General features: G+C 38.3%; 1 protein-coding gene and 1 long non-coding RNA gene across 3 annotated transcripts; one reads left to right on the plus strand and one right to left on the minus strand.

Annotated features, from left to right (window-relative positions):
• Positions 1-4862: 4862 nt before the first annotated feature.
• On the minus strand, positions 4863-20320 carry fbxo45 (F-box protein 45). The gene is made up of 3 exons (XM_039762174.1): positions 19847-20320; positions 12551-12907; positions 4863-6360 (listed from the first exon to the last, which is right to left on the minus strand). Exons 1-3 carry the CDS (start codon positions 20123-20125, stop codon positions 6175-6177), a joined length of 822 nt encoding a protein of 273 aa, XP_039618108.1. The 5' UTR covers positions 20126-20320; the 3' UTR covers positions 4863-6174.
• A 2181-nt stretch (positions 20321-22501) lies between these two features.
• LOC120534591 lies at positions 22502-24712 on the plus strand. Of its 2 annotated transcripts, XR_005634793.1 has the most exons (5): positions 22502-22905; positions 23005-23335; positions 23437-23605; positions 23763-23824; positions 24280-24712. It is a non-coding gene; the product is annotated as an uncharacterized LOC120534591 (long non-coding RNA). The 2 variants fall into 2 exon arrangements; XR_005634792.1 differs by having other exon boundaries at positions 22502-23335.
• Positions 24713-25214: the final 502 nt, after the last annotated feature.

Consider the following 25214-nt stretch of genomic DNA (forward strand, 5'->3'; position numbering starts at 1 on the left):
TGCAATTTTGCAATAATGATGGTTGGGGTATGTCGTAACCCACCATTTAATTTTGCACCAATCTTTGAATGCCCTTACAATGCATGACGTAATACACAGATTCATACATTTTCCCACCATCCCATGTAAGGTAGTGTTAATATAGCAAGCTGCATTCCTGCAGCCGTTGTTGTGATTGATGGCACACACATAAAGATTATTGCCGCCGTAAGTGTGCATAAGCACACATATGTGAATTGCAAGTGATATCACAGTGTCAACATACAGGTGGTTATGGATGCAAATTACAATATTATTGACATGGTTTCAAACTAACACAATTTTGTACATTATCATGTTTTCCTTCTTCTTCTACTGCTACTTTAAATATTATCATCATCTCTGTGGTGATGCCTTAGCGTATCAGGAAACTAAAAAATGCCTTAATGAATGCCAGAGTACAGCTCAAGGTGCTGTAAAATTGCATGCAATTGAATATCATGCATTCCGAAACATGAACTGCTACTCCTTACTGGGAGTGAGTATACGACACTTTATACAGAGTAGCTATTTCTCTTGTTTTAATCTGGGGATTTGACAAATTCTTTGCCTAGTCAGACTTTTAGTGCAATTCTGAGACACTCGATGAATACGGCCAACAATTCTGATTTACAGTTGTCACTAGGATTTTTAACATCAGAACACTGGTCTAAAAAATAAATCGCTATCCAAAGTTTCTACAGGGATATCGAATACATTCTTTAAAAGAAATGAATAAGTATAGATCAGCTCTAAGTATGTTCCACCATGTATGATGTATTTATAACTAGCAGACCTTGCGCGCTTCGCTACAGTCGCTGTAGTTGAAATAATTATGTATCTACATGCGACTTATAGAGCTTCTTTATATACAACATCTTTGGTTTGTCCTCCTGGAGCCAGAATATATACATTTTCTCTATGACTAATTCGTGAACATGCTACATAGAAATAGAAACGGGAAAAATGGCAACACCGCCGGAAACAACAGTAAAAAACAACAGTAAATGAGATAAAGTAAAAGTCTACTAAACACTAAAGTACAAAAACGAAGTAGAAAGTAACAGTAAACCGCAACACTGCCGGGAACACCGGCACACCGCGTCTATTAAACACTAAGAAACACTAAGTAGAAACACTAAAGGAAAAAATACTATTCAGTAAGTACTGCGTCTAGTAAGCAGTAAATCAGTAAAGGAGAGAGGACTAAACACTAAGGAAAAAGAACGGCAAGACCGCGTCAGCTGCGGAGCTCAGCTCGGAGCGAAATGAAGTGAATGAAAGGACGTGAATAGGAGAAGAGATGATCACGTGACTCCCCCACCCGCCTTAACTCTCCATCCCTCCACAAACACAGTCTCTCGGATCCCAACTCTCCTTTATATGTATAGATGTTCTGAACACTTGGGGAGGGGAAAAATCAAAGTGAACAATTTAGTTCACTTTGGCTTACAGAACACCAAGATGTATGTGTGTATAAATCAGAAATGCACTGATAAGCAGGATGAGACTGATGGCATGTTGTAGCTCTGCATGCAGTTATTAACAAGGGAAAATGTTCTGGTGATATTTGAAAAACATTTTATTTTTCATAAAATACATTTTTTTTATATAAATTAATACATTTATAAATAAATTAACTGAAAACAGTGCTTCTTAATAAATTCATCAAAGATGAGGGAGAGAGAGATCATGAACCTAATGTTCTCTGGTGTCTTCCTGTCCTTTCAGCTCAGATTTGTTTTGCTATACTGACATGAATTCTATGAGGAAGCAACAAAAGGACATAATCAAAATGGAGCATATGATATTATTTATGTTGACTTTCAGAAAGTATTTGATAAGGTGGGAGTGCAGGGTGATGTTTGTAGGTTGGGTGCAGAATTGGCTCAGACACAGAAAGCAGAGGATGATGGTGCGATGAACCTTATCAGAACTGGGCGATGTTAAGAGTAGAAGGGACAGTGCTGGGGACATTGCTATTATATATATATATATATATATATATATATATATATATAATTAGATAGGAATACAAGTAACAAGCTGGTTAAGTTTGCAGATGATACCAAGATAGGTGGATTAACAGATAATCTGGAATTTATTAAATCATTACAGAAGGACTTGGACAACATACAGGCTTGGCTAGATTTGTAGCAGATTAAATTTAATGTCATTAAATGTAAAGTATTACACATAGGAAGTAAAAATGTTAGGTTTGGATACACAATGTGGGACTGAAAATCAAAAGTACACTTTATGGGAAGGATTTAGGAGTCATAGTGGACTCTACACTATCAACTTCCAGACAGTGTTCAGAAGCCATTAAGAAGGCTAACAGAATGTTATGTTATATAGCACGATGTGTAGATTACAAGTCCATGGAGGTTATGCTCAAACTTTGTAACGCACTGGTGAGGCCTCATCTGGAGTACTGTGTGCGATTTTGGTCTCCAGGCTAAAAAAGAACATAGCAACTGAACACTGTGGAGCTGTGAGGCAGTGATGTTAACCACTGCAACACTGTGCTGCTCTGGATATAAAATGAGACCAGAGGTGGCCAACTCCAACCCTGGAAAGCCGCAGTGGCTGCAGGTTTATGTTCCAACCCAGTTGCTTAATTACTTAATTAGAAGCTAATCCTCACCAATAACAGATCTTATTTCATTTCATGACTTGTTAGTGTATTAAGTCAGCCATATCAGTTCATTCTTAAATCAGATATTTTTTTTCCTTTCTAATGATACATGTATCATCTGCGTGTGTTGAGGCGACTTTCTCTTCTGAGTACTTAATTAAACCAAATAGTGAATGATGAATACACACGGGTGGAAATGGAGACAAGCTCAATGTTGAACTGCTGGTTCCTTTGTCATATTGCTAATAAGGAGTAGTTCATACAATGAGTGCAGCTGTTTAAGACTAAAATGAACAATTAAGGGTTCATCAGCAATAAATGACTTCTCATGAAGCAATTGGGTTGGAACAGAAACTTGAAGCCACTGCAGCCCACCATGACTAACATTGCTCTGTCCCGATTTAAAGGGTCAGAATCTTAAATAGCAAATAAATTAATTAGTAGCAAAAACTAGTCACTAATTAAGAAAATAATTAGAATGAAAAGTTGCAGCCACTTTGGCTCTCCAGGTTCAGAGTTGGCCACCCTATCTTAGTATAATGAGCGATTCTAAATCGAGACTGTGTCTGTGTAAGTGTGATAGCTGGGCTGTGTATGAGTGAGCTCTGTGATGGACTGGCATCCTCTCTGGGGTTGTTTCCTGTCTTGCACACAGTGATGCCAGATAGGCATGTTTAATGGTAACTTAGTACTGCCACTGGGTCGGAATCCCAGTCTTAGTTTATACTGCATTTTCACCATTTCTGTGCTTAGTTGTCCAGGTTTCAGCCCCACAGATGCACAGGTTAGCTTTAATCACAACTCTAAAATGGTCCTGAATGGGTGAGTGTAGGTGCATATGCTGCAAAGGATGGGACCCCAAAAATGTGGTTAGGTTAGCTCAGTGTTTGGAAGAAATAATCTACCAATATAAAATATTAAGTTATCTCTGAAAAAAGGGCATAATTGTTACCTATTAAGCCACATTGTTGTACTAATTCATTATGGTCATTTTCCCAACATATTCAGCCAAGACGCATTTAGTTTATATGCTTGAATGGGCTAGTTTCTTCTGTTAACTGATTATTCTGTCTTTCCTATATCATGAAATAACACAACAGTGCAGTGGTAGACCTCACCACTTCAGTACCCTGGGATCAAATCCAGCACATGCACAGTATGCACATTCTCCCTGAGTCTGGGTGCGATTTCCTCCAGTATCCCAAAGACAAGCATGTAAGGTTAAGTGGCAAAGCTAAATTGGCCCCAAATGCGTGAGTGACCTGGTGTCTAATGTAGTGCTTCTCCAGATAGCCATCAGATCCCTGCAACCCTAAAATGCATAACAAGGTTAAAAAATGGACCAGTTCAATTCTTTCTAAATTCATTAAAACATTTGGTATCAAACATATGCAAATGGTACATCTCCTCTGCTGGATGAAAACAAGTTGTATCCTCACACCATCATACCAATAAATTAACTGATCAGCTCTGATCTGGTACCAAAATCCTCCCATTTAAATTTTTTTTTTACAGATTTAGCTGTGCAGAATCCATTTCTGAAATTGGAATTTCTCTACCACTAACCATGTCCATGATATATCTGATTATGTGAAAAATACCACTTTGAAGTGGCTACCTTTTTTAAGTAACAACAATGATTCAACATTTATATATTTGGTGACGCAGTCATAGTGTTGCTGCCTCAAAGTAATGAAGACAGGGTTGGTGTCCTGAGTCCTCCCTGTGTGGAGTTTGCATGTTCTCCCCGTGGCTGTGTGGGTCTCCTCCTACCATTCAAGGACATGCAGATTAAGTAAACAGTCGACACTAACTTGGCCCTTGTGTGTGTTTGCCCTGCCCTAGATTGGTGCCTTGTCCAGGTTTAGTTCCTGCCTTGTGCTCTGTGCTCACTGAGGAAGGCTCCAGCAAAGTCTGTGTTCCTGAAAATTACACAACATGACGATATGTGTAATGTATATTTTTTCCCCAAATGTAAATAATACATTTAAAAAATATTTTTATTTTTTTCTCCAAAATAGTGTTCTTTCATCTTAAAATTTCACTTCTCAAAAACTATAAAACTGGATGTGATAGAGCAATGCTGTTGCCAGATTTGGATTCAGCACCCACCAACCTCCAAAGAAGTATAAAATTTTTGATGGGGGCAAAAAACTTTTATCTTTTTTTTTTTACACTATAGACCAGTGTAATTAGATGATGCAAATTTATAACAAGTGAAAATGATTCGAGTTTAATTTTTAAAAACTGAAAAGGTGGTTATCAGGTAAAAACAAAAACACATACCATTGTGGAACTCTGACCTCCACATTCAGCAAGAATTTCAGACAGACATGCAAGTGAAGATCAGTGCTGTTCACGGCATGAGTGCGCCTCAGTAAAATACCTGCTGGTTCACAGGTTTTTGGCACAACCAACTGGGCATTAAAAACCATTTCATCATAGACAGTTATCTCTCCTTAAAAAAAAAAAAGAACTTGAAAGCAGCTCACACATGTCCAAGCTCTTTCTAAACAGAAACTTTGGCCTGACAGGCTTTCAATAAGTCTAGAATCAGCACAATTTAAACAAATACAATTTTTAAAAAAAATTATAGTTAAAAAAAACAAGTTAAAACCTACATAGCAGGATATTTTGGTCCTGACCATTTTGTAACATATTCCCCACCAATGTAAGCAGTAAGGATAAAGGAAGCAAAACCTCTCTGACATGAATGAGCACTGGGGTACATTTCCGTTTCGTACAAATGAAGAATTTTCAGGACTGAATATCTGAGTTTGAGAAAAATGTACTGGAAGTCTCCACCGACAAGAACACAGACTTCCTGTTGTTATCTACCCAGAGAACTAGGGAGTGCCACGAAAGTAAGGACCTCTGTGAAGAGCAAATGAATTTCCAAGAAAAGCAAATACGGAAAGCAAGGCAAGGTCTAGAATGGCTCCTTGACACAAGGCTGCGATTAACATGATGCAGACTTTCATCCTAACAGTACATTGCACAATTTCCCGGCTTTCTTGATAAGCTGCAGCCCACTGCGTCTTCCATACAATTTTAAGGTATCACCATTCCCTCTTGTTTTCACAGATTTACAGTTCACTGTGTGTCCATGAGGCCAGTCAATGTTGGCAGTTTTTGCCAACTATGGATTTTATCAAATTCCAAAAAAGCAAGCCAGAAACATAATGTACTGTATGTGTTTAAAAGCCTGCAAGTAACAAAACCCTAACAAAATCACAGAACTCATTATAAAAGAGCTTAAGCTAAGCTCTGCAATATACAGTTTAAGAAACCTTAAAAAAATCTGGTAGAGAGAGCAATATTTCCTCAGTGATGGACATGATGAAGATCTAATGTAACATCACTTGAAACAGCCCAGCCATAATCTGATCACAAATTAAAACAGCAGCTCATTGTCGACTCTGGGTAAAGTATTGTATCCCTCTATTTTTGGCCTATCTCCTTGTGAGGCTCTGCACACTCCATGGCACGTTCCTTCTTACACTACATCAAATTGGAGGTCACCCATCCAGGGGTTTTCCCAAGTAGACCATTGTCACTTCTGTATTGCCATACACTGCCGACACAGCTGGATACAAGCAGGTTTTTGGCAATCCTCGGAATGCAATGCCCAAGAACTCGTAGCCACGTTCAAATGCTAACGTCTTGTCTTCCATGTCCAGAATGACCCGTATTCTTTCTCCAATCTGCCATGAAAAGAAAAAAATATATTATTACAATAGTTTTGTATTATGCTTTAGGAAAGAAAGGAGTATCAACCAATTAGTGAAAAGCAGAAATCTTCCAAAGGATAGTGAGAAGATAAGCAAGTAAACGACATTTCATACACTTGTGCAGAAGACTAATAAGTGCTTACTTTATTAGCTGCAGGCCATATTTGTGATCTTATGGCAGAGAAGCATGCTTTGCCTAATATTGGTCACTGCAACAGGCACATTGAAAGGGTGAGGCTACTGAATTTAGCTCCAATGGTCCACTACTCATTTTTAGAAAGAAGAACCAAAAGACAAAAAGAAACCCCAAACAGAGATGGGGATACTGACATACTAACAGAAACTAGGGGGTCTGAGTTTTATACTAAGTACAGGTATTTCATATGAAGTACCATTTCAAAGTAGACATGCACTGAAGTTGAAGTCTTTAGGTCACATGTGGACAGCAAAATGCATTAGAATGATCAAAGTGCACTAAAATGTAAGCCAGTTAAGGAAGAAGTAAGAAAATAAAGGCAACATTCAGGTATGTTCACAAATTTGGTTAGCAGGTTTCAAACCTGGAGCATTTTTAAATTTTCTAGTCACTTCATTAAAGAGTTTGTTATTATGGTTTTATTTCTTAAGTATTTCTATAGCAGTGAGGCATATTCAGAAATAACAGCAATAATAGAATTCATTTACATGTACTGTAGTGTATATACAGTAAATGTTTTTTAATACCATCTTACAATATCATGTGGCTGAAATTGCTTTCATAGACAGCATTTAAGTCCAACTAAAGTGATGAAAATATTCCTATGTTGGGAGTTTCACCTCTTATTGTTGGTTTTCTTTTACTGTATTCATTTTATTGATTAAAAAAAACACAAAACAAATTTCTGTGCAGTTTTTTTAGCCATTGGATGTGGACAGACTGTCGATACATGTAGCTCAAATTTCTTAAACATAACATTTTTTAAAGAAGTTCCCCATGAAGATGTCAAAATCTGTGCTTAAGTCTCAAGGTAAAATTGCACTTCTGAAATCGCAGGAGGCTCCAGACATTGTAACAAAAGACGAGTACAGGACGTTTCCAGGAACAGAAGAAGCGCTACATATCACTGAGTGTATTTATACAGTGACTGAAAGTTGTATAAAACCTTTATTTTTTTTAAATAATTGCTGTAATTTTTTGGATCATTCCTCATATGTTTCTTTATGTTAAAATTCTAAACAGACATACATACAGTGGGTACGGAAAGTATTCAGACCCCCTTCAATTTTTAACTCTTTGTTATATTGCAGCCATTTGCTAAAATCATTTAAATTATTTTTTTCCTCATTAATGTACACACAGCACCCCATATTGACAGACAAAAAAAAATTTTTGAAATTGTTGCAGATTTATTAAAAAAGAAAAGCTGAAATATCACATGGTCCTAAGTATTCAGACCCTTTGCTGTGACACTCATATATTTAACTCAGGTGCTTTCCATTTCTTCTGATCATCCTTGAGATCACCTTCATTTGAGTCCAGCTGTGTTTGATTATACTGATTGGACTTGATTAGGAAAGCCACACACCTGTCTATATAAGACCTTACAGCTCACAATGCATGTCAGAGCAAATGAGAATCAGGAGGTCAAAGGAACTGCCTGAAGAGCTCAGAGACAGAATTGTGGCAAGGCACAGATCTGGCCAAGGTTACAAAAAAACTTCTGCTGCACTTAAGGTTCCCAAGAGCACAGTGGCCTCCATAATCCTTAAATGGAAGACGTTTGGGACGACCAGAACCCTTCCTAGAGCTGGCCGTTTGGCCAAGCTGAGCTACCAGGGGAGAAGAGAGGTAAAGAAGAACCCAAAGATCACTTTGGCTGAGCTCCAGAGATGCAGTCAGGAGATGGGAGAAAGTTGTAGAAAGTCAACCATCACTGCAGCCCTCCACCAGTCAGGGCTTTATGGCAGAGTGGCCTGTCGGAAGCCTCTCCTCAGTGCAAGACACATGACAGCCCGCATGGAGTTTGCTAAAAGACACCTGAAGGACTCTGAGATGGTGAGAAATAAGATTCTCTGGTCTGATGAGACCAAGATAGAACTTTTGGCCTTAATTCTAAGCGGTATGTGTGGAGACAACCAGGCACTGCTCATCACTTGTCCAATACAGCCCCACAGTGAAGCATGGCGGTGGCAGCATCATGCTGTGGGGGTGTTTTTTAGCTGCAGGGACAGGATGACTGGTTGCAATCGAGGGAAAGATGAATGTGGCCAAGTACAGGGATATCCTGGACAAAAACTTTCTCCAGAGTGCTAAGGACCTCAGACTGGGCCGAAGGATTACCTTCCAACAAGACAATGACCCTAAGCACAGCTAAAATAACGAAGGAGTGGCTTCACAACAACTCTATGACTGTTCTTGAATGGCCCAGCCAGAGCCCTGACTTAAACCCAATTGAGCATCTCTGGAGAGACCTAAAAATGGCTGTCCACTAACGTTTATCATCCAACCTGACAGAACAGGAGAGGATCTGCAAGGAGGAATGGCAGAGGATCCTCAAAGCCAGGTGTGAAAAACTTGTTGCATCTTTCCCAAGAACACTCATGGCTGTATTAGCTTAAAAGGGTGCTTCTACTAAATACTGAGCAAAGGGTCTGAATACTTAGGACCATGTGATATTTCAGTTTTTCTTTTTTAATAAATCTGCAACAATTTCAAAAATTCTTTTTTTTGTCTGTCAATATGGGGTGCTGTGTGTACATTAATGAGGAAAAAATTAATTTAAATGATTTTAGCAAATGGCTGCAATATAACAAAGAGTGAAAAATTGAAGGGGGTCTGAATACTTTCCGTACCCACTGTACACATATTATGTTCTCGAGACGCACATACTGAGGTCTATCAGTAAGATAGTCCACGATCCATACCACCCGGTATGAATCTACTCCCATCTCTGTCAGCTTGTCCCTGAGGAGCAGAGGTTGGATGGTGTTGAAGGCACTAGAGAAGTCAAGAAACATAATTCTTACAGGACCACTGCCTCTGTCCAAGTGGGAGAGGGAACGGTGTAGCATGTAGATGATGGTATCCTCCACTCCCACTTTCCTCTAGTATGCAAACTGCAGAGGGTCGAGGTCGTGGTGGACCTGTGGCCTCAGGTGGTGAAGCAGCAGCCGCTACATTTTCTTTATCACATGTGACGTCAGGGCGACAGGCTGGAAGTCATTAAACTCAACAGGAACGTGATACCTTTGGGACTGGGGTGATGCAAGAGGTTTTCCAAAGCCTTGGGACTCTCCCCTGTTACAGGCTCAGGTTGAAGATGAGCTGTAAAGGACTCCCCAGCTCCAACATACAGGCCTTTAGCAGTCATGGCAATACTCCATCTGGACCTGCGGCTTTGCTGGCACGAAGTCTCCTCAGCTCTCTGCCTACCTGGGCTGCTGTAAATGTGGGTGGGGGGAAACTCTCTCTTATGCTGGTATCAACAGAAGGATGGGTGGAGGGTGCAGTACTCTGAGGTAAGAGTGGGTTAGGGTGGTCAAAACTGTTAAAGAAGTTGTTCATCTGGTTTGCTCTCTCCACGTCTCTCTCGATGGTGGCACCCCGCTTCAAGCTGCAGCCAGTGATGATCTTCATCCCAACCCACACTTCCTTCATGCTGTTATTCGGCAACTTCTGCTCCAGCTTTTTCCTGTACTGCTCCTTCACCACCCTGAGCGGGACTCGGAGTTCCTTCTGCACGCGCTTGAGCTCATGCTGATCACCGTCTTTAAAAGCCCTTTTCTTCTGTTTCAAAAGGTCCTTGATGTCACTCATAATCCATGGCTTGTTGTTAGCATAGCAGCGTACTGTTCTTACTGGAACTACAATGTCCATACAGAAGTTGATGTAATCAGTAGTGCAGTCAACAACCTCCTCAATGTTCTCACTATGTGATCCCTGCAGGGTATCCCAGTCCCGTAGTTCCAAAGCAGTCTCTCAGAGCCTGCTCTGCCTCAGGGGACCACTTCCTGAATGAGCGTGCAGTTGTAGGTAACTCCCTCACTCTTGGTTTGTAGTGAGGCTGAAGCAGAACCAGGTTATGATCTGCTTTCCCAAGCGCAGACAGCGCTGTATGCGTCTTTAACGTTTGCATACAGTAGGTCAATAGTTCTATTTCCCTGGGTGTTACAATCCACATACTGTACTGAGAGAAGGCAGGTAATGTTTTGTCCAGAGTCACATGGTTAAAATCTCCAGAGATTAGCACAAGTGCCATGGGGTGCTGTGTTTGTAGTTTAGCAACAGCGGCATGGATGATGTCACACACTATCTCCATGTCCGCCCGAGGAGGGATGTAAACAATAACAATTATATGTAATATCAACACACATTATATTGCTAATTGCTAATTTCTCAGTGATATGAATTATATAGGTGAGTCATCATTTAGCTGGTTTGGCTGCATTTCCCTACTTGATCAAGGGTGTCCCCATGATATCTCATTATTATATACAAAAATATTCCAAAATCCAAAAATATCTGAAATACTTTTGGTCCCAGGCATTTCGGAATAGGGATACTCAACATGTACTATGTCATGGGATTGATAATAATAATAGTAAAACAATAGCTGGTATGTATTCTAGCCAAAAATAGGACAAAAACGGAGTTGAGTGATGGACAAGAAACATTAGAAGGTGTAAGAGGCTAACCAAAATGATCACTACATATTACAGGAAAAAAAAAATTATTCACCAAAAGCAAGGAGAAACCAAACACCTAAACCCCATACAAAAGGATAAACTTTGAAGTGAAAAAAGCAAAATAAGTACCTAACCATCATTAACTAAATTCTTTAATGCAATTCACCATTCTTGACCCCCCGGAGAGATAGTTTTATCTTCATTGTCTCTTTGTGTACCAAGTGCCATTATGAACAATGCTAAACATCTTTTCTCTAACACACCAACACTGAGGATTTTAAGATAAATTATTCAGCAGAAGGTTGTCAAGACAAACCACAGATGTTATGTACTATGCACTGCCATCCTAAATACCTTTGTCAACATCATATTATGTCAGATTGGCATGAGTTACATGGCCAGCAACAAACTGGTTGCTGGAACTATAAACAAGATGGCAACAACCATGACTGCAGGATGATACAGTGATTTGCACCTGTGCTCAACAGATCAAGCATCTCAGGTTTACATCCTCCACCCAGTTATTGTCTGTATGTAATTTGTACCCTGTATCTGAATGGGTTTTCCTCCTGATAATCCTGTTTTTCTTCACGCATCCCCCAAAGTTGTGCAGGTTACGCTAGCTGGCAATAATAAATTGGCCCTGTGTGATGGCAAGTGTGAGTGTGGATTTGAGAGGGCACTGCAATAGATTAACTCCCTGCCTTGTGCATGACGTTGCCTGGATAGGCTTCTGCACCTTATAAAATGCCAGGACCAACTGTGTATGTTTTTAATTTATTGAAAATACCTAACTTTATAACACAATTCTGTGTGGCGCACATATATATAATATATATTATATATTTACACACACACACTATTTTTATGTGGAAATAACTTCAACTTGACAAATACTAAACTTCTCCTTTAAGGATTAAAAGTGGATTTCCCTTCACAGCAAGTTCTGCAAGTTTTTATAAAATATGCATTGATCTTTGTGAGCATTACTAATAAAAAAATAAAAAAAACAAAACAACAAATTAATTAATACTCTACAATCTGACTGGATGGTCAGCTTTTGTCACAAATGGTAGCTACAAAAGGAAACACAAGAGCTGAGGCAATGCTGTTTGACCAATTTCAAAACTGCTTGTTGTGAGCAAATAGACAACCATATTCATAAGAACAATTTGGTTAAGAAATATATGTGAAGTAACTACTTCTCAAAATAAAACAAGGTTTCATAAAGCAATCAAAAAAGTCATAGTCTGTAAAATCTTGGAATTTGAATCTGTCTGGCTTCTACACAAAACATGACCTACAGGCAGCATAAATAACACGGTTAATAATAATAAAATACCTTACAGAGCTATGGCCGCATGGTTAGATCTCCAGCATCCCTCGTGCCTCACCTACACCATCAGAAATCACTTAAGGCTTTCACCAAACACAAGAGTTTGCAATTCTAACCTAATACGTCTCATCGACAGCACCACATGGAGGAGCGGATTCATACCTGGTATTTGGGAGCATTGTTGCATTGTGGAAAATTGCCGTTGACCTCTCCATTATGAAGCAAATTGTTGTCAACCAGGTTCCAGCCCCAGCTCTGGTCATCGCTGCCCAAAAGGGCCACATAGCCTTGGCACTGCATTGGCGCTCTCTTAGTTGCAATTCCAATGACTGCTACAGTTCCCAAAGGTCCCTCCCACCAGATCTCCCAAGCATGGCGACCTTCTGTGAAGCCAATTTTACCCCGGGCACCATCTGTGCTCTGAGCAATGGGGTTCCTGTGCAACGTAAAGCCATTTTTCTTAACATACACATTGCGGGAACAGTCACTGGAGCTCAGAGCATGTTGAAAAGAGCACAGCTGAAAAGACAAAAAAGAATAAATGGACAAATGTTAACAAACAAACACTTTGCAAAATGTGGTGCAGACTGATCTTATTCAATTCACGGCCCAACAGATACAAGTAAAGAGTTCTCACAACAATGTTCATTATCACGCTGGACCAGACTGTGTTAAGTTGCTTCCATTATGAATGGGTGGACAGATGCAAGTTAATGTTGCTAGTTAATATGACTGCACATTTCTGGAGTATCAGATTAAAGACAAGGTATTCTACACTCTTAAAATTATTGGTGCTTTAATGACACTTTCTGGTTCTTCACTGTGTTGTGTGTAGAGCCATTGCTTGACCAAACACCATTTCATAATGGGAAGGGTTCTTTGCATATGAAGTTAGTTCTTTGTGCTTTGAAAACCCTCCTAATATGTACAAAAAACCTCGAATCTTTAATGTATGGTAGGCTACCTAGCATGGCACTAACAGATTAAGAAAACTGGGGCTTTGCCGGAGTTACTGAATGCAGCAAGAGTTATTTTACAATCATGTGCAAGTTTCACAAATCTGTTACCATCCATTCATGGCTGTTTACGGTATGGAGCTTGTTATGTATCTAAATAGATAAAAGTTCCATCTAGAATCTTCATGTGTATGGATCTTTTGGGAACCAAAAATGGTTCACTTCTGGCATTGCTCTGAAGAACCACACTGGCACCTTTATCTTTAAGGATCTATAGTAACATACAGTGTTAAGTCAAGTCAGGTCAATTAGGTTTATAGTCATGCCATCCATATATAATAGTATGAAATAATGGGCCATGGTGTAACATGCAGTATCATAAATACTTCATTAATATATACATATATACATGACCAGTGCAAGACAAATTAAACATAAAAAATAAAAAATATTCTACTAAAATATAATAAACTATAATAATAGATAAGTTAATAGGTACATGAATAAAGAGCACAGGTGGGCGACGAGTTTTCATTTTCGTGACTTCCATGACCGTGTTTAACACTAACTCGCACTAACTTAGACTTGCTTATTAATGACTTACAACTCAACTTGGACTTAAGCTAAATGTCACATTATGGTGACACAATTATTACATTCCTTTAATTGACATTCTTTTAATATACAGGTAAGCGCTCCATACCTTCATGAATCATCAGTGCGTCGAAGGGCAACAGCAATGGAAGAATCAGCACCAGGAGTCATCAATTTTTAATGTTTTCTATTTACTGAGGACTATACTGTAAAGAATGGAATGGCTGTCTGCATACTGTAAGCTGAGGCTCACAAATATAATATCTTTAAAATATGTTATTTCAAGAGTCCTAAAGCCAGTTCCACTTGCTAGAGAGTTAACCCCAAAACCTCTGTGACTGATGCGTCACTATTCCAGCTAAAGTGCGGCTTCAGTAGTGGAACCCGACGCCAATTCCTGCGACTTACGTAGCATATTTTTAACATCTCAGTCCTTCCAAACAAAAAAAAAAAATCAAACGGCAACATGCAATATACACACTGGCCCTTCGACATTGGCCATAAAACCAGTAGCCTTGCACAGCACTTAGGAAACAGCACTTAACAGGACATCACTTTCTGTTAATGATGAAACATTTATGCCACTTTCCTCAACAGCATCTCTTTGTTTGGCTTGGCGGCGGTACAGATCCTCGGATATATCGGAGGATCACAGAGATTAGAAAACAAGTAGAATTTACATCGCACTCGAATCCATTGTGATCAGCAGGTGACTCGAAGCGGGTGGGAGCGTGTGGATCAGGATTAGAGAGTGAGACAGCACGAAACGGGGTCGGTGGAGCTGACTTGCAGCGGAGGAGACAGAGCGGTGTTTTTTAAAAAGGTTTCCGGCTATTTCAGTGCAGTTCCGTGAGCCATCAGCCAAAATGCGTCGTATCAATTTTATCGGCGATCAGCAGCAGAGAGATTATATGTGAGAGAGAGAGATGGTTCGGGGGGGTTGTGTGGGGAGGGAGGTTGAGAGCATGAAGCGAATTCGCAGAATTTGAGGCAGGACGGATTGCATCTCCTGCTGCACTGATGTGATCTCACACAAACCAAAGAGTCTCGGTTTGTTTGATGCATGCAGCGCTCCATCCGCATCTAGTTGCGCGAATTGCTTAACCTGAACGTATTAACATTAGTGTTAGTTTATTTTATTACAAATACAAGTAAACAAATCTAGTTAGATTTTTTTTATTTCAAGCAGATGTTTGCTGATTTTCATGATTTGTCAGATTTTAAAAAAGACTATTATGATTTGAGCGCAGAATTACACATTCCTATTGAAAAAAACCCAAAAACGGTGACCTTATGCAATTCTTAAAAGAGACAGACTGGAACATAAAGTTATGATACATTGTAGGTGTACTTCAGCTTTTTAAAAAGTTTAAATCATCACTTCAGGTAACACATAAAACAATATTGGATAATAAAATAAAATAATAAAATAGGAAACCCAAAGAAGAAAATAAAATAATAAAATAGGAAACCCAAAGAAGAAAATTAAACCTTGGATGTAAAGAATTGGAAACAACTTCTTTGATAACTTCAAAGTTTTACTGACCAAATGAATGAGAAAGATAACAGAAATGAAGATTATAGTTTTAATCAACTGAAACGTATTCTGAACAGTCATTTACAAGGTATCTTCTTAAAAGTCAGAAAAGAAGAGAAGATTTTTTAGGGGCTCTGGATCCATTTAGTCATCGAATATGAAGTTTCCCTCATCATGTTGGATGGCCAGCAGCACAGAATTCAGTACAGAAAACCCTGAAGTGGGTAAGAGACCATTTGGGTCTCCAGGACTGTGACTTTATTTTTGACTGTCTCTTTTACAATTTGAATCTCTTTGTTAACTGGTCATAGTTCAGCAATTAATTATTTTGGTTTCCATTTATATTTAATCACCATTTCTATGTTTACCTGTTCTGTGCTTAGTAATTAGTGTAATCTGTAATGTATTTTAATTGAGAATTGCTCTGTGCCTGCACTCAGAGAACAGTGCTATGCAAAAAAAAAAAAAAAAGTTCTTTTACATTAGATTTAATCTCAATAAACAAGAATGATCTGTCCACAAATGAAGAATATATATTGCTTGATCTTTGCACAGACGTTATATTTAAAGATATGAAGACTAGTTTACTTCTTCTTTAACTTTATGTAAAAAATCAAAGTGAAAGTGAACTAGCATTTAGGCTCTTAATCCAGTTTTCTTAAAAAAACTGTGGCTTTAATGGCACTTTATGGTTATTCATGGTGTTGTGTGGTTTTTTGTAAGATCTTTGCTTGTCAAAGCACCATTTCATTCTGGGATGGGGTTTCTGCATATACATTTAGCACTTTGTGCTTTCTAACTTTCTAATATGTGGAAAAAAAAAAAACTACAATCGTTTCCTCCCACAGTCCAAAGACATGCAGGTTAGGTGCATTGGCGATTCTAAATTGTCCCTAGTGTGTGCTTGGGGTGTGTGTGTGTGTGTGTGTGTGTGTGTGTGTGTGTGCCCTGTGGTTGGCTGGCGCCCTGCCCGGGTTTGTTTCCTGCCTTGCGCCCTATGTTGGCTGGGATTGGCTCCAGCAGACCCCCGTGACCCTGTAGTTAGGATATAGCGGGTTGGATAATGGATGGATGGAAAACTACAATCTTTATTGTGTGGTAGGCTAACATGCAGGACCACTAATAGAGACTTAGCCTGTTATTGCATGCAAAAATAGTCCTTTTAAAATCAAGGACTATTGGTATTTTACAAATCTATTATCATCTATTCATGGGTATTTAGTGAATGGATCTGTTACAGATCTAAATAAACATTCTTTCTGGAACATGTAGATGGGTCCTTTTGGAATGCAAAATGGAAGAACCACTCTGGCACCTTTGTTTTTAAGAGTGCAGATGCTTAATGTGAAAGCAGATTTTCAACTGTCACTGAAATGAAAACAAAGTATCATAATTGGAAAAATAATATGACACCGACATTAAAGCTGTCTTTAACAAACATTACAGTAAACGTGAATGATTTATGTCATACAATGGCAGAACATCATTCTCATTTACATGTATTACGCTTAAAACATGAAATTTTTAAAAATCTTTCTATATAAATATTATACTGTATACACATTATTTTCTTGATCAAATTAGTTTTTATACTGCTATTTTTTTTTTTTTACAATTTCATAGTAGTTTCAAGATCAAAGCTTGTTTGGGGCTGCACAGTGCCAAAAAGTTTAAGAGACGGCAAATTAAATAACATTTAGATGTTTAACGTAAACAAAGTGATATCAGAGTTAAGATTGCTATAATTAATGGCTGCATGCCAGTGCTGAGATCTACCACTTGCACCCCTAGTGCTGTTTCATTGTAATGAGGGAACTTTGATTTGTTTCATGAGTCATGAGAGAATACCACCTATTAAAATAAACCCTATACAAGCTACACACTCCTTTGTACAAAGCAAAACCTACAGCTTGTAGGCCATTGCCCAGTCTCCAAGGCTGCCTGCCACACATCTAACTTCAATGAAAGCTGAGGACAAGCCCAAGTGATCTGAGAGACGTACTTGTAAAGACAACAGCACACAGGAGATCCTGACCAGTATGATGTAACATTAGCCCCAAACATATTTGACAAGCAGCTTCAAAGTTAAGGAGACCAAAAAACATTTACAGCCTTTGTGGAACCAGAAGAATTCATTGAAACAGATGTGAGCAAGCAATGCAAAAAAGTTGTGATTGTCACATTCTATACTGGAATGAAAGTGTTGTTGTCTTGCTTGTTTTTTAACGTTGTAAGGTTATTGTCTTGTGCCTTCAGATAAAACTAAGCAAGAATCCTACAAATGTACATTCAGAAGAGATCTGGAAAACCTAGAGTATTATGTGCCAGCTTATGCACTTTATACCAGTATGTTAAGAGATTGACCACCTCTGCTTCTCCTAATGTAGTGGTATCTGAAACGGGGGACAGATGAGAATTTTTCAGCGTCGATGAATGTGCAGTAACTGACTTTGGTCAATCATGAGTCAAACACAGTGCCATCTTTTTGCTGCAAGAAAAAAAGTTCACTAACTTCATTGATTATCAGACATGCTTAATCTACCTTGGTCTTGCATGGGCTGCTGTCTAGTTCTGCAACATTGGGAACAACATAGGAATCAACTTTGGATGTAATGTCACGTGATTGCAGGGCTCACATACAAAGACATCAATCAATATAATGCATAGGATGTGGGAGGAAAACTGGGTTATCTGGAGAAAGTTCAGCACTCACACAGGAAAAGTGTCCTTACTTAGGGCAATAGTCACTCCCAGTACTGTGGAACTGTAAAGTAGCAACATTAACTATTCTGCCAACCATTAAAATAAGGAACTTCTTTCACCTAAAAGAAGAAATGCATTTTTTATCTGTTGCATATTTAAATGCAAAGATTCAAATGAGCTATGAGGAAAGATTTTGAAACCTTTTCACTTTAAGAGGTGACATGCACTCATAAAAATAAAGGTGCTGATGCGTTTTTTCAGAGCAGTGCCATAGGGAAACCATTTTTGGTTTCCAGAAAGAACCTTTAACGTATATTCCTAGCATGATTCATACGTAAGTAATCATTAATAGACAATAACAGCAAATGTGAAAAATATCAATGGGTTCACGATTCGAAAAGGCCTGTTCCTCAATATTCCAAAAGGTAGCTACTGTTTTATCCACATATTAAGAACCATTTCAAAGTGCAAGGACCCAAATTCATATGCAAAGAACTATTCTCAGAATTAAATTATTCTTTGTCAAGCAATGGCTCCAGTAACTCCGCAAAATGCCATTAATGAACCTGTATTTTGAAGGCTGTGTTTGAAGTTTACGAAGGGAATTAGTAACTTCATAATCCATTCCTCATAAAGAATTATGGGGTTGGAAAATTGTGATCACTAAATTTCATACAAATATTAGAATTTTTTTTCTCCACACAAAGCACCACAGACTGGCAGACCAAGGAGTGTGGTAGATGGTAGGACTTCAAAGCTCAGCTTAATGTGTTTTAAAGTGATTGGTTGAGTAGAGCTGGAGAACCTTTTGGGCTGAACCTCTTTTCTTGTTCTTATGTTCTAAATGTAGATCCAATAATTTGTCCTTCCTGCTTGATTCTTTCTTTTTGGAGTACACAGCAATCAAACCATGGCGACTCAAGGGAACTATTACCACTGCCTCTGTATATTCTTATGATAACTTCCAGCATTCAGAGCATCTTGTAGTTCAACCTATTTTTGCTCTGTGGGCGACCCGTGATAAAAATAAAAACAATGACTGGTCTACCACTGTTTCAACTCTGCCAAAAGAATTCCTTTCACTAAACTATAAAAACATATAAATGGGAATCTGGGGGAGGCAAAACGGTCTGATACAACTGCCCAAGGAATGCTTGAGTAGTACTGCAGGCATCGGCCTCCTACCAAAAATAAAAGTACACAAAAAAATCTCTGTAGTTGGAAATTATTATGGTGTGACGTCAACCGCACTATAAGTTATTTTGGTCGATGAAGCTTGAAAAATGAGTCTATTAATATTGAGGCTAATTGGAAAATCTGACCAACCAAAAATTGTCGATGTGTCCCCGTTAGTTCCAAGTCTCCACTCCCCACTCTCTCATCTGTCACTACAGACTGCTCATTTTCGATCACACCCATTCATTCGCTTACTACTGCAAATTGATAAGGCGACACTGCAGTTGACAAACACGTTTGACTCATAAACAGAAGGACCGCCTAAAAACGCTTGTTTTGATCGGCGCAACACAAGCCATTGAACAGGCCGCACGGACACACTGACTGGGACTCCGATGCAAAACCGGTGTTCTGTCCAGTCAGGGCTCTTGCTTCTCTGTGGACGGACCGGAATTCCATCCAGCTGGCGCAGATGACCCCCGGGCTCCTCACCTTTGCCTTGTACGTAGGTAAATTGCAGAGTATGTCCGATCGAAGCGCTTCTTCTCCTAAGCTTCGCACACAGAGGCTACGCCACACCTCGCTGTTCTCATCGGCACTAAGGCAGCGATTCCAGTGTCTGCAGACCAAAGCGCAGCGAAGCAGGTCCCGGAGCTCCAGATATGAAAAAATAAGTTCCAAAATGCGGCTGGGTAAGCGTCCTGCAAGCCCAGCTCCACCGACACTGCAGCCACCCGTTGCCGCCGTTGCTCCGGCCGCTGACCCAGACATCCTACGCAAGAGCCTGGCAGAAGGGGTGCAGGAGGAGCACACCAACCGATAATCAAGCCCACCGGCTAACGCTGCAAACAAGGAGCCGGAGAGCTGACAAGAGAGAAAAAACTGCAGGAGGCAGCTGCGTGCAGCTGTGCTCGAAAACGGATGTGACGTCAGTATCAGGGCCTCTCCTACAAGAAGTGTAAAACATTTGGCGCTATCCCGTAATTAAAAATGTAAATAGCAATATGATCTATTCGAAATAATGTTTATAAACGCATGTAATGTAAACTGTACTTAAAGTGACATGACGCCTTTGTTTGATAGGTTCGCGTCTGACAAGATATGGGCGTGGTCAGTTATGTCAGTCAAGAGAGCGGGGCGTGACATTTCAGGCACAGTTTGAGACAACGTAGATACGCTCCTGTTGGGAATTCCAAGCATCTCAACACCGTGTTGTTTTCTGATTGCCGTTTTTCTTCTTATAGCACAGGAAATTAAAATAACTTCCCTTTGTATGAGTTGTACTGCCAGCATTTCTATTAAGGAATACAATACTTGAACGATTTCTCTTCAAGAAGCAGCCAGCATATTTAAATATTTGAACCCAATGAATTTTTATAAACTAGACGTTTTAAGATTACAAACTTGTAAAACGAAACATATTTTCTCCACGTTAGATCAAATTTTCTCAATTTCCCTCGGTTTCATGAAAATGGCACTTGCAATGGTAGGACGAAAGACGCTCGACTTTATTAATTAATGAATCATTATTACACTGCGTTGTCTTTCAAAGTACAGTAACTGCAGTTACTAAAGAAATCATGTCTAGATATGTGCTATATTAAGAAAGACGACAAGCGGACCTTTTTCTAAACTTTGATCTTGCAAAGTTAAATTCTGTGTTAAAATGTGTAATCGTTTCTGATGGTGATGTGGAGAGGATCATATTTCAGCTACAAATCCCTGGTGCTGCTATTATGCCTCTCTATGAGATACAGATTAGACATTCATAGAAGTAACAGATCTTTGTCTTTCTTCATCTGCTCCCTTTGTCTCCTCTTTACATTTTTCCTTCTTGGTCTGTTTTTCATGTTGGTCCTTGAAACTGTATTTTTGGAGTATTTGGGATTTACTTTTGAATCTTGTATTGTTGTGGTTTGTGCTTTTTTCTTCTGTTTTTAACAGTTCTGGATTTTGTACTTTTGACTTTGTGCTTAGTAATTCTTTAAATTGAATAAATAATAGCTTTGTTTTGGGGCCATTTTTCCCTACCTTTTCAGCATAGCATTCAAGGTCGATCAGAACAATTTACAATTGTCCAAGAGTATTCTTATAATTTGAGTTTTGAGTTCAGATGATTGTATTTTTTAACTTTATTTTTATCTTTTTACTGAAAGCTTCCTTTGATAAACTGCAGTTGACACAAACCTGTCAGCACTACCAGTCAGTTTGAGCCAAGTATCCATGCTGGGCCAAGCAAAACTCACCTACGATTTAATAAAGGAATGCATAGCTAATACAGGGCCATCTTAATATATGGGTCCTTAACATCAGGGGCCACAGCTCACTACTTTGCCTAGGGGTCTATGATGCTGGTTAGACGGCCCTTGGCTAATATATAGTTAATGTAAACTACGTGTATGCCTGCTTAATATTGTAGGCACCTCTAGGATGTAGTAGGACACGTACTAAATATTTTATATACTATACAACTTCATCTTCTCTGAATTGTGCATTATGCTTCTAAAATCAAGCAGTTTGGAGTGGATTTTCAGACACCCATAAATCCATCTCCACACTAATTCTTTATTTGCCTTTACAAGTACATGTTTGTTACAACATTTAATCTCTTGGGATCTATGAGTTTATTCACACATATCACCAGGCCATCCCATTTATCATCATTAAGGAATAAGGATGTTTCTCAGCAGAACTTTTTTTTGTAATTATATCTCTGGCAGAGCCCTTGTCAAATTATGCTGTGGATCAGTGGTTCTCAAACTCTGTCCTGTGGACCCACTGCTACTGCAGGTTTTTAGCTTCTGTTTTTAATTTGACTCTTAGCCTAATTGGGTGAGCTGTTATTTCCTAGTTTCTGTGTTTAAGGGGTTAATGTAGAAATTGCAAAACTAAATTTGGCAAATTTTCATTAAAATGACCTAAGCAGTTTTATGAGAATAATACATGTATTTATTTTTTTAATTTCATTGATTTTATTGTAATCATTCCATACAAATGATCAATTTTTACAAAAATAGGATTGAAAACAAATCAACCCCCACCCTTGAGAAAGAGAGCATGGCCAACAGAGTTAAACTTAAAGCTAGTAAAAATAAGTAAATTGATGAGTTTAATAAGCGGATAAAGATAAATGGAGAAGAAAAAGAAATGGTGAAGACAATCTGCTTCCTCGGTGCTTTAAAAGCTTAATCTAAAATTTTTACGCTTATACAGTATGTGAGATTTATAATGTTAGAGTTTCATGCTAATATTACTACATTAAACCCCTTGATAAATGGAAATAGATTACTTGTTATTTTAGCAAATTAATGATTGAGTAGATTATGTAGAGATATTTCAGTCCAAATACTTAATCTCAAAGCAGCCCAGTGTCAGGATGACAAAGGTTCAAAAAATGTTTTAAAACACATTTCACCGCATCATGCAGACGAACTACACCACATACCAACACAAACAACCTCATTTCAAAGCCACAGGTCTGTACTACACACATGGAAAAAAATACATTAAATTGCTAGCTGGATTAAAATTTGAAAAGTTTCTAACTGAAGGTAAGTTTGAATTTAATTAAACATTAGCTAATGTTTCTTCTGATTTGAAAAATTCATTTTGTTGACATTTATTATCAAATTTCTCCTTTGATGAGACAGATACTAATGGGGAAGAAGATATTTTTCAAGAGTTGATTCAGAGCAACCCACAGATATGCTTCACAGTAAGGTGTCCTCCACAAGGACTTTGGACGTTTCTGATGTATAATTTCATTCAGAAATGTTCAAATGTCTTCATAAAATATTTGAAAATTAATCAATATTGATCTTCTTTTTTTGAAAAAACAATTTTCACCCCCTGCTACCTTAACACCAAGTACATGCACTGATGCGCTTTAAAACTCCGGTGATGTAGAAGGGTTGGAGAGAACACAGCTGGACCTGTCTGCAAGCTCAAACTCGAGTAATGCCTGAGAAGTTGGGAGGTTTGGTAAGTACAAACATTCTCTTCTATTTATTTGTAGTTTAAGGAATTAAGAGTGATTAAGACATGATGGCTTTGTGTTGTTGTTCTGTATGCGATTTCATTAGGTAATTCAAGACTTTATTGTGCTGTTCAATACTGAAACATCTGCATGATTGCTTGGGCAGTAGGAGACAGCATTTAAGCAGAAAGTCATCAAAGAAGCAAAGTCTCTCACTTTGACAGCAGAAGGTCAAAGTTATATCAGTGCAACAGAGAAACAACAGTCTGAAAATGGTAAGTAGTACTTTGAAATTTTAAATGACAGGCAAGGCTCTCTGTTCTACATTCTAATTAATATTTCTGGAATTGACCCCTTCTCATTTTCTATCAGACTGTAACAGCGACATTTCCTCTTTCTTGCTGCTGTTTTATTTGTTACCACCTTCTGCAGGGAGGAACGAGGCTACAATCAGTCGAACTGATGCTGTTGACAGGCTTGTACGTTTACATAAGGTAAATTTACTAATACAAGATCAATGTCTTTGCAATGTTTTGTACAGTCATAGACTTTTATTTTGGTTGATTGCTACTGAACGAAGTTGTTCTCTTGCTTTTCACCCAAGACCAATATGTAATGTTTAATTTTTTAGTCTTATTGGTGACATGTAAATTTAATATCAATTTTAACCATATCGCAGTGGTCTGTACTTGTCTCTGCTTTCTAGCATATTATCTTCTTCCCTTTGAACATGACATGAATTACAAACACTTATAAGTTGTAATTGCTGACAACCTTCATACTTACTGTGTTAACTTTTAGATGTAGATGTAGATGATTAGCACTTTTCATATTTTCAACCTGATAGAATGTTATTCATTGTTTGAAGTGTTTAATATATTAAACTATTCTGTTCTGCTTTGAAATTGCTGTGTATTTATTAAATGCCATCATGCATTATTTTTTATAGTCCTGTATCAGCATTTAAGAACATTTCAGCAGGAGAGAAGGTCACCAACCATACTTACTTGCAGTAGGACAAACCAAGAAGAGGATCGACAATTTTTATGTGGTTGTGGACAAGCAGCTCATCCCTTGTGCAGGAACCACCTCCCTGAGTGCCATTGATGAACTTTCAAAATTCATTATGTTTTTAACGTCTCCTATGAAGAATCTCTGGCAAATGTATAGAGCCTTTTATTTAATGATATCCTTTTTAAATGATCCCCACTAGCACTTATTTATTTTTTACACAATTGCCATGCATGTTGATGAGCTCAGTGTTACAGAGTAGTGTTTGCACAAAAGGATTAATAGCAGCCGTAATCTATATGTAAATGTACAAATATGTAAATTAACCCTTGTATACTCTATAAATTGCCATTGAGACTGAGCTTTTTTATTTATTAAAATGCTCTTGGTTGGGAAACCTGATTTTTTTTTGTTTTATTGGTTTTGAAATATTTTGTAAACAGTTTTGTTTAATAAAACAAACATTTTGCAAAGTCTTAATTCTTGTTTTTTTAAATCTGGTGTATAATGTGTATACATGAAACTTTTATTAAAGTGACATTAGCTTCTAAACAAAATGAGGTGCAGTAACTTAATATTGCATCTAAAATAATACAATGCCAGATATACTGTACTAACACTCACTATTAACATTTTGACACTCCACATTTGTCAGGTGTTAAAATCAACACCATAAGAGTTATTTTTTTAACACCAACAGTTTTGGGAATTTAGTTTACATCAACTGTATGTTCAAAACACTACTAGTGTTAAAAAATTAACTCTTACGGTGTTGACTTCAACACCTGACAAGTAATGGAAAATGTAACACTACACAAAGTGTAATTTTAACTCGATTTGGTGTTAACCTATATAAACTCTGAAGAAGAGTTA

The sequence above is a fragment of the Polypterus senegalus genome, chromosome 1, assembly GCF_016835505.1.
Source record: "Polypterus senegalus isolate Bchr_013 chromosome 1, ASM1683550v1, whole genome shotgun sequence".
In the NCBI taxonomy this organism is placed as follows: domain Eukaryota; kingdom Metazoa; phylum Chordata; class Cladistia; order Polypteriformes; family Polypteridae; genus Polypterus; species Polypterus senegalus.

Excerpts from the sequence above, each read along its gene's own strand:
- fbxo45 (XM_039762174.1), bottom strand. The coding sequence starts at position 20,125 with ATGTCTGGGTCAGCGGCCGGAGCAACGGCGGCAACGGGTGGCTGCAGT. Across the intron at positions 12,908-19,846 it reads TACCTACGTACAAGGCAAAG|CTGTGCTCTTTTCAACATGC; the intron begins GTGAGGAGCCCG and ends TTGTCTTTTCAG. Across the intron at positions 6,361-12,550 it reads ACAATGCTCCCAAATACCAG|ATTGGAGAAAGAATACGGGT; the intron begins GTATGAATCCGC and ends TTTTCATGGCAG.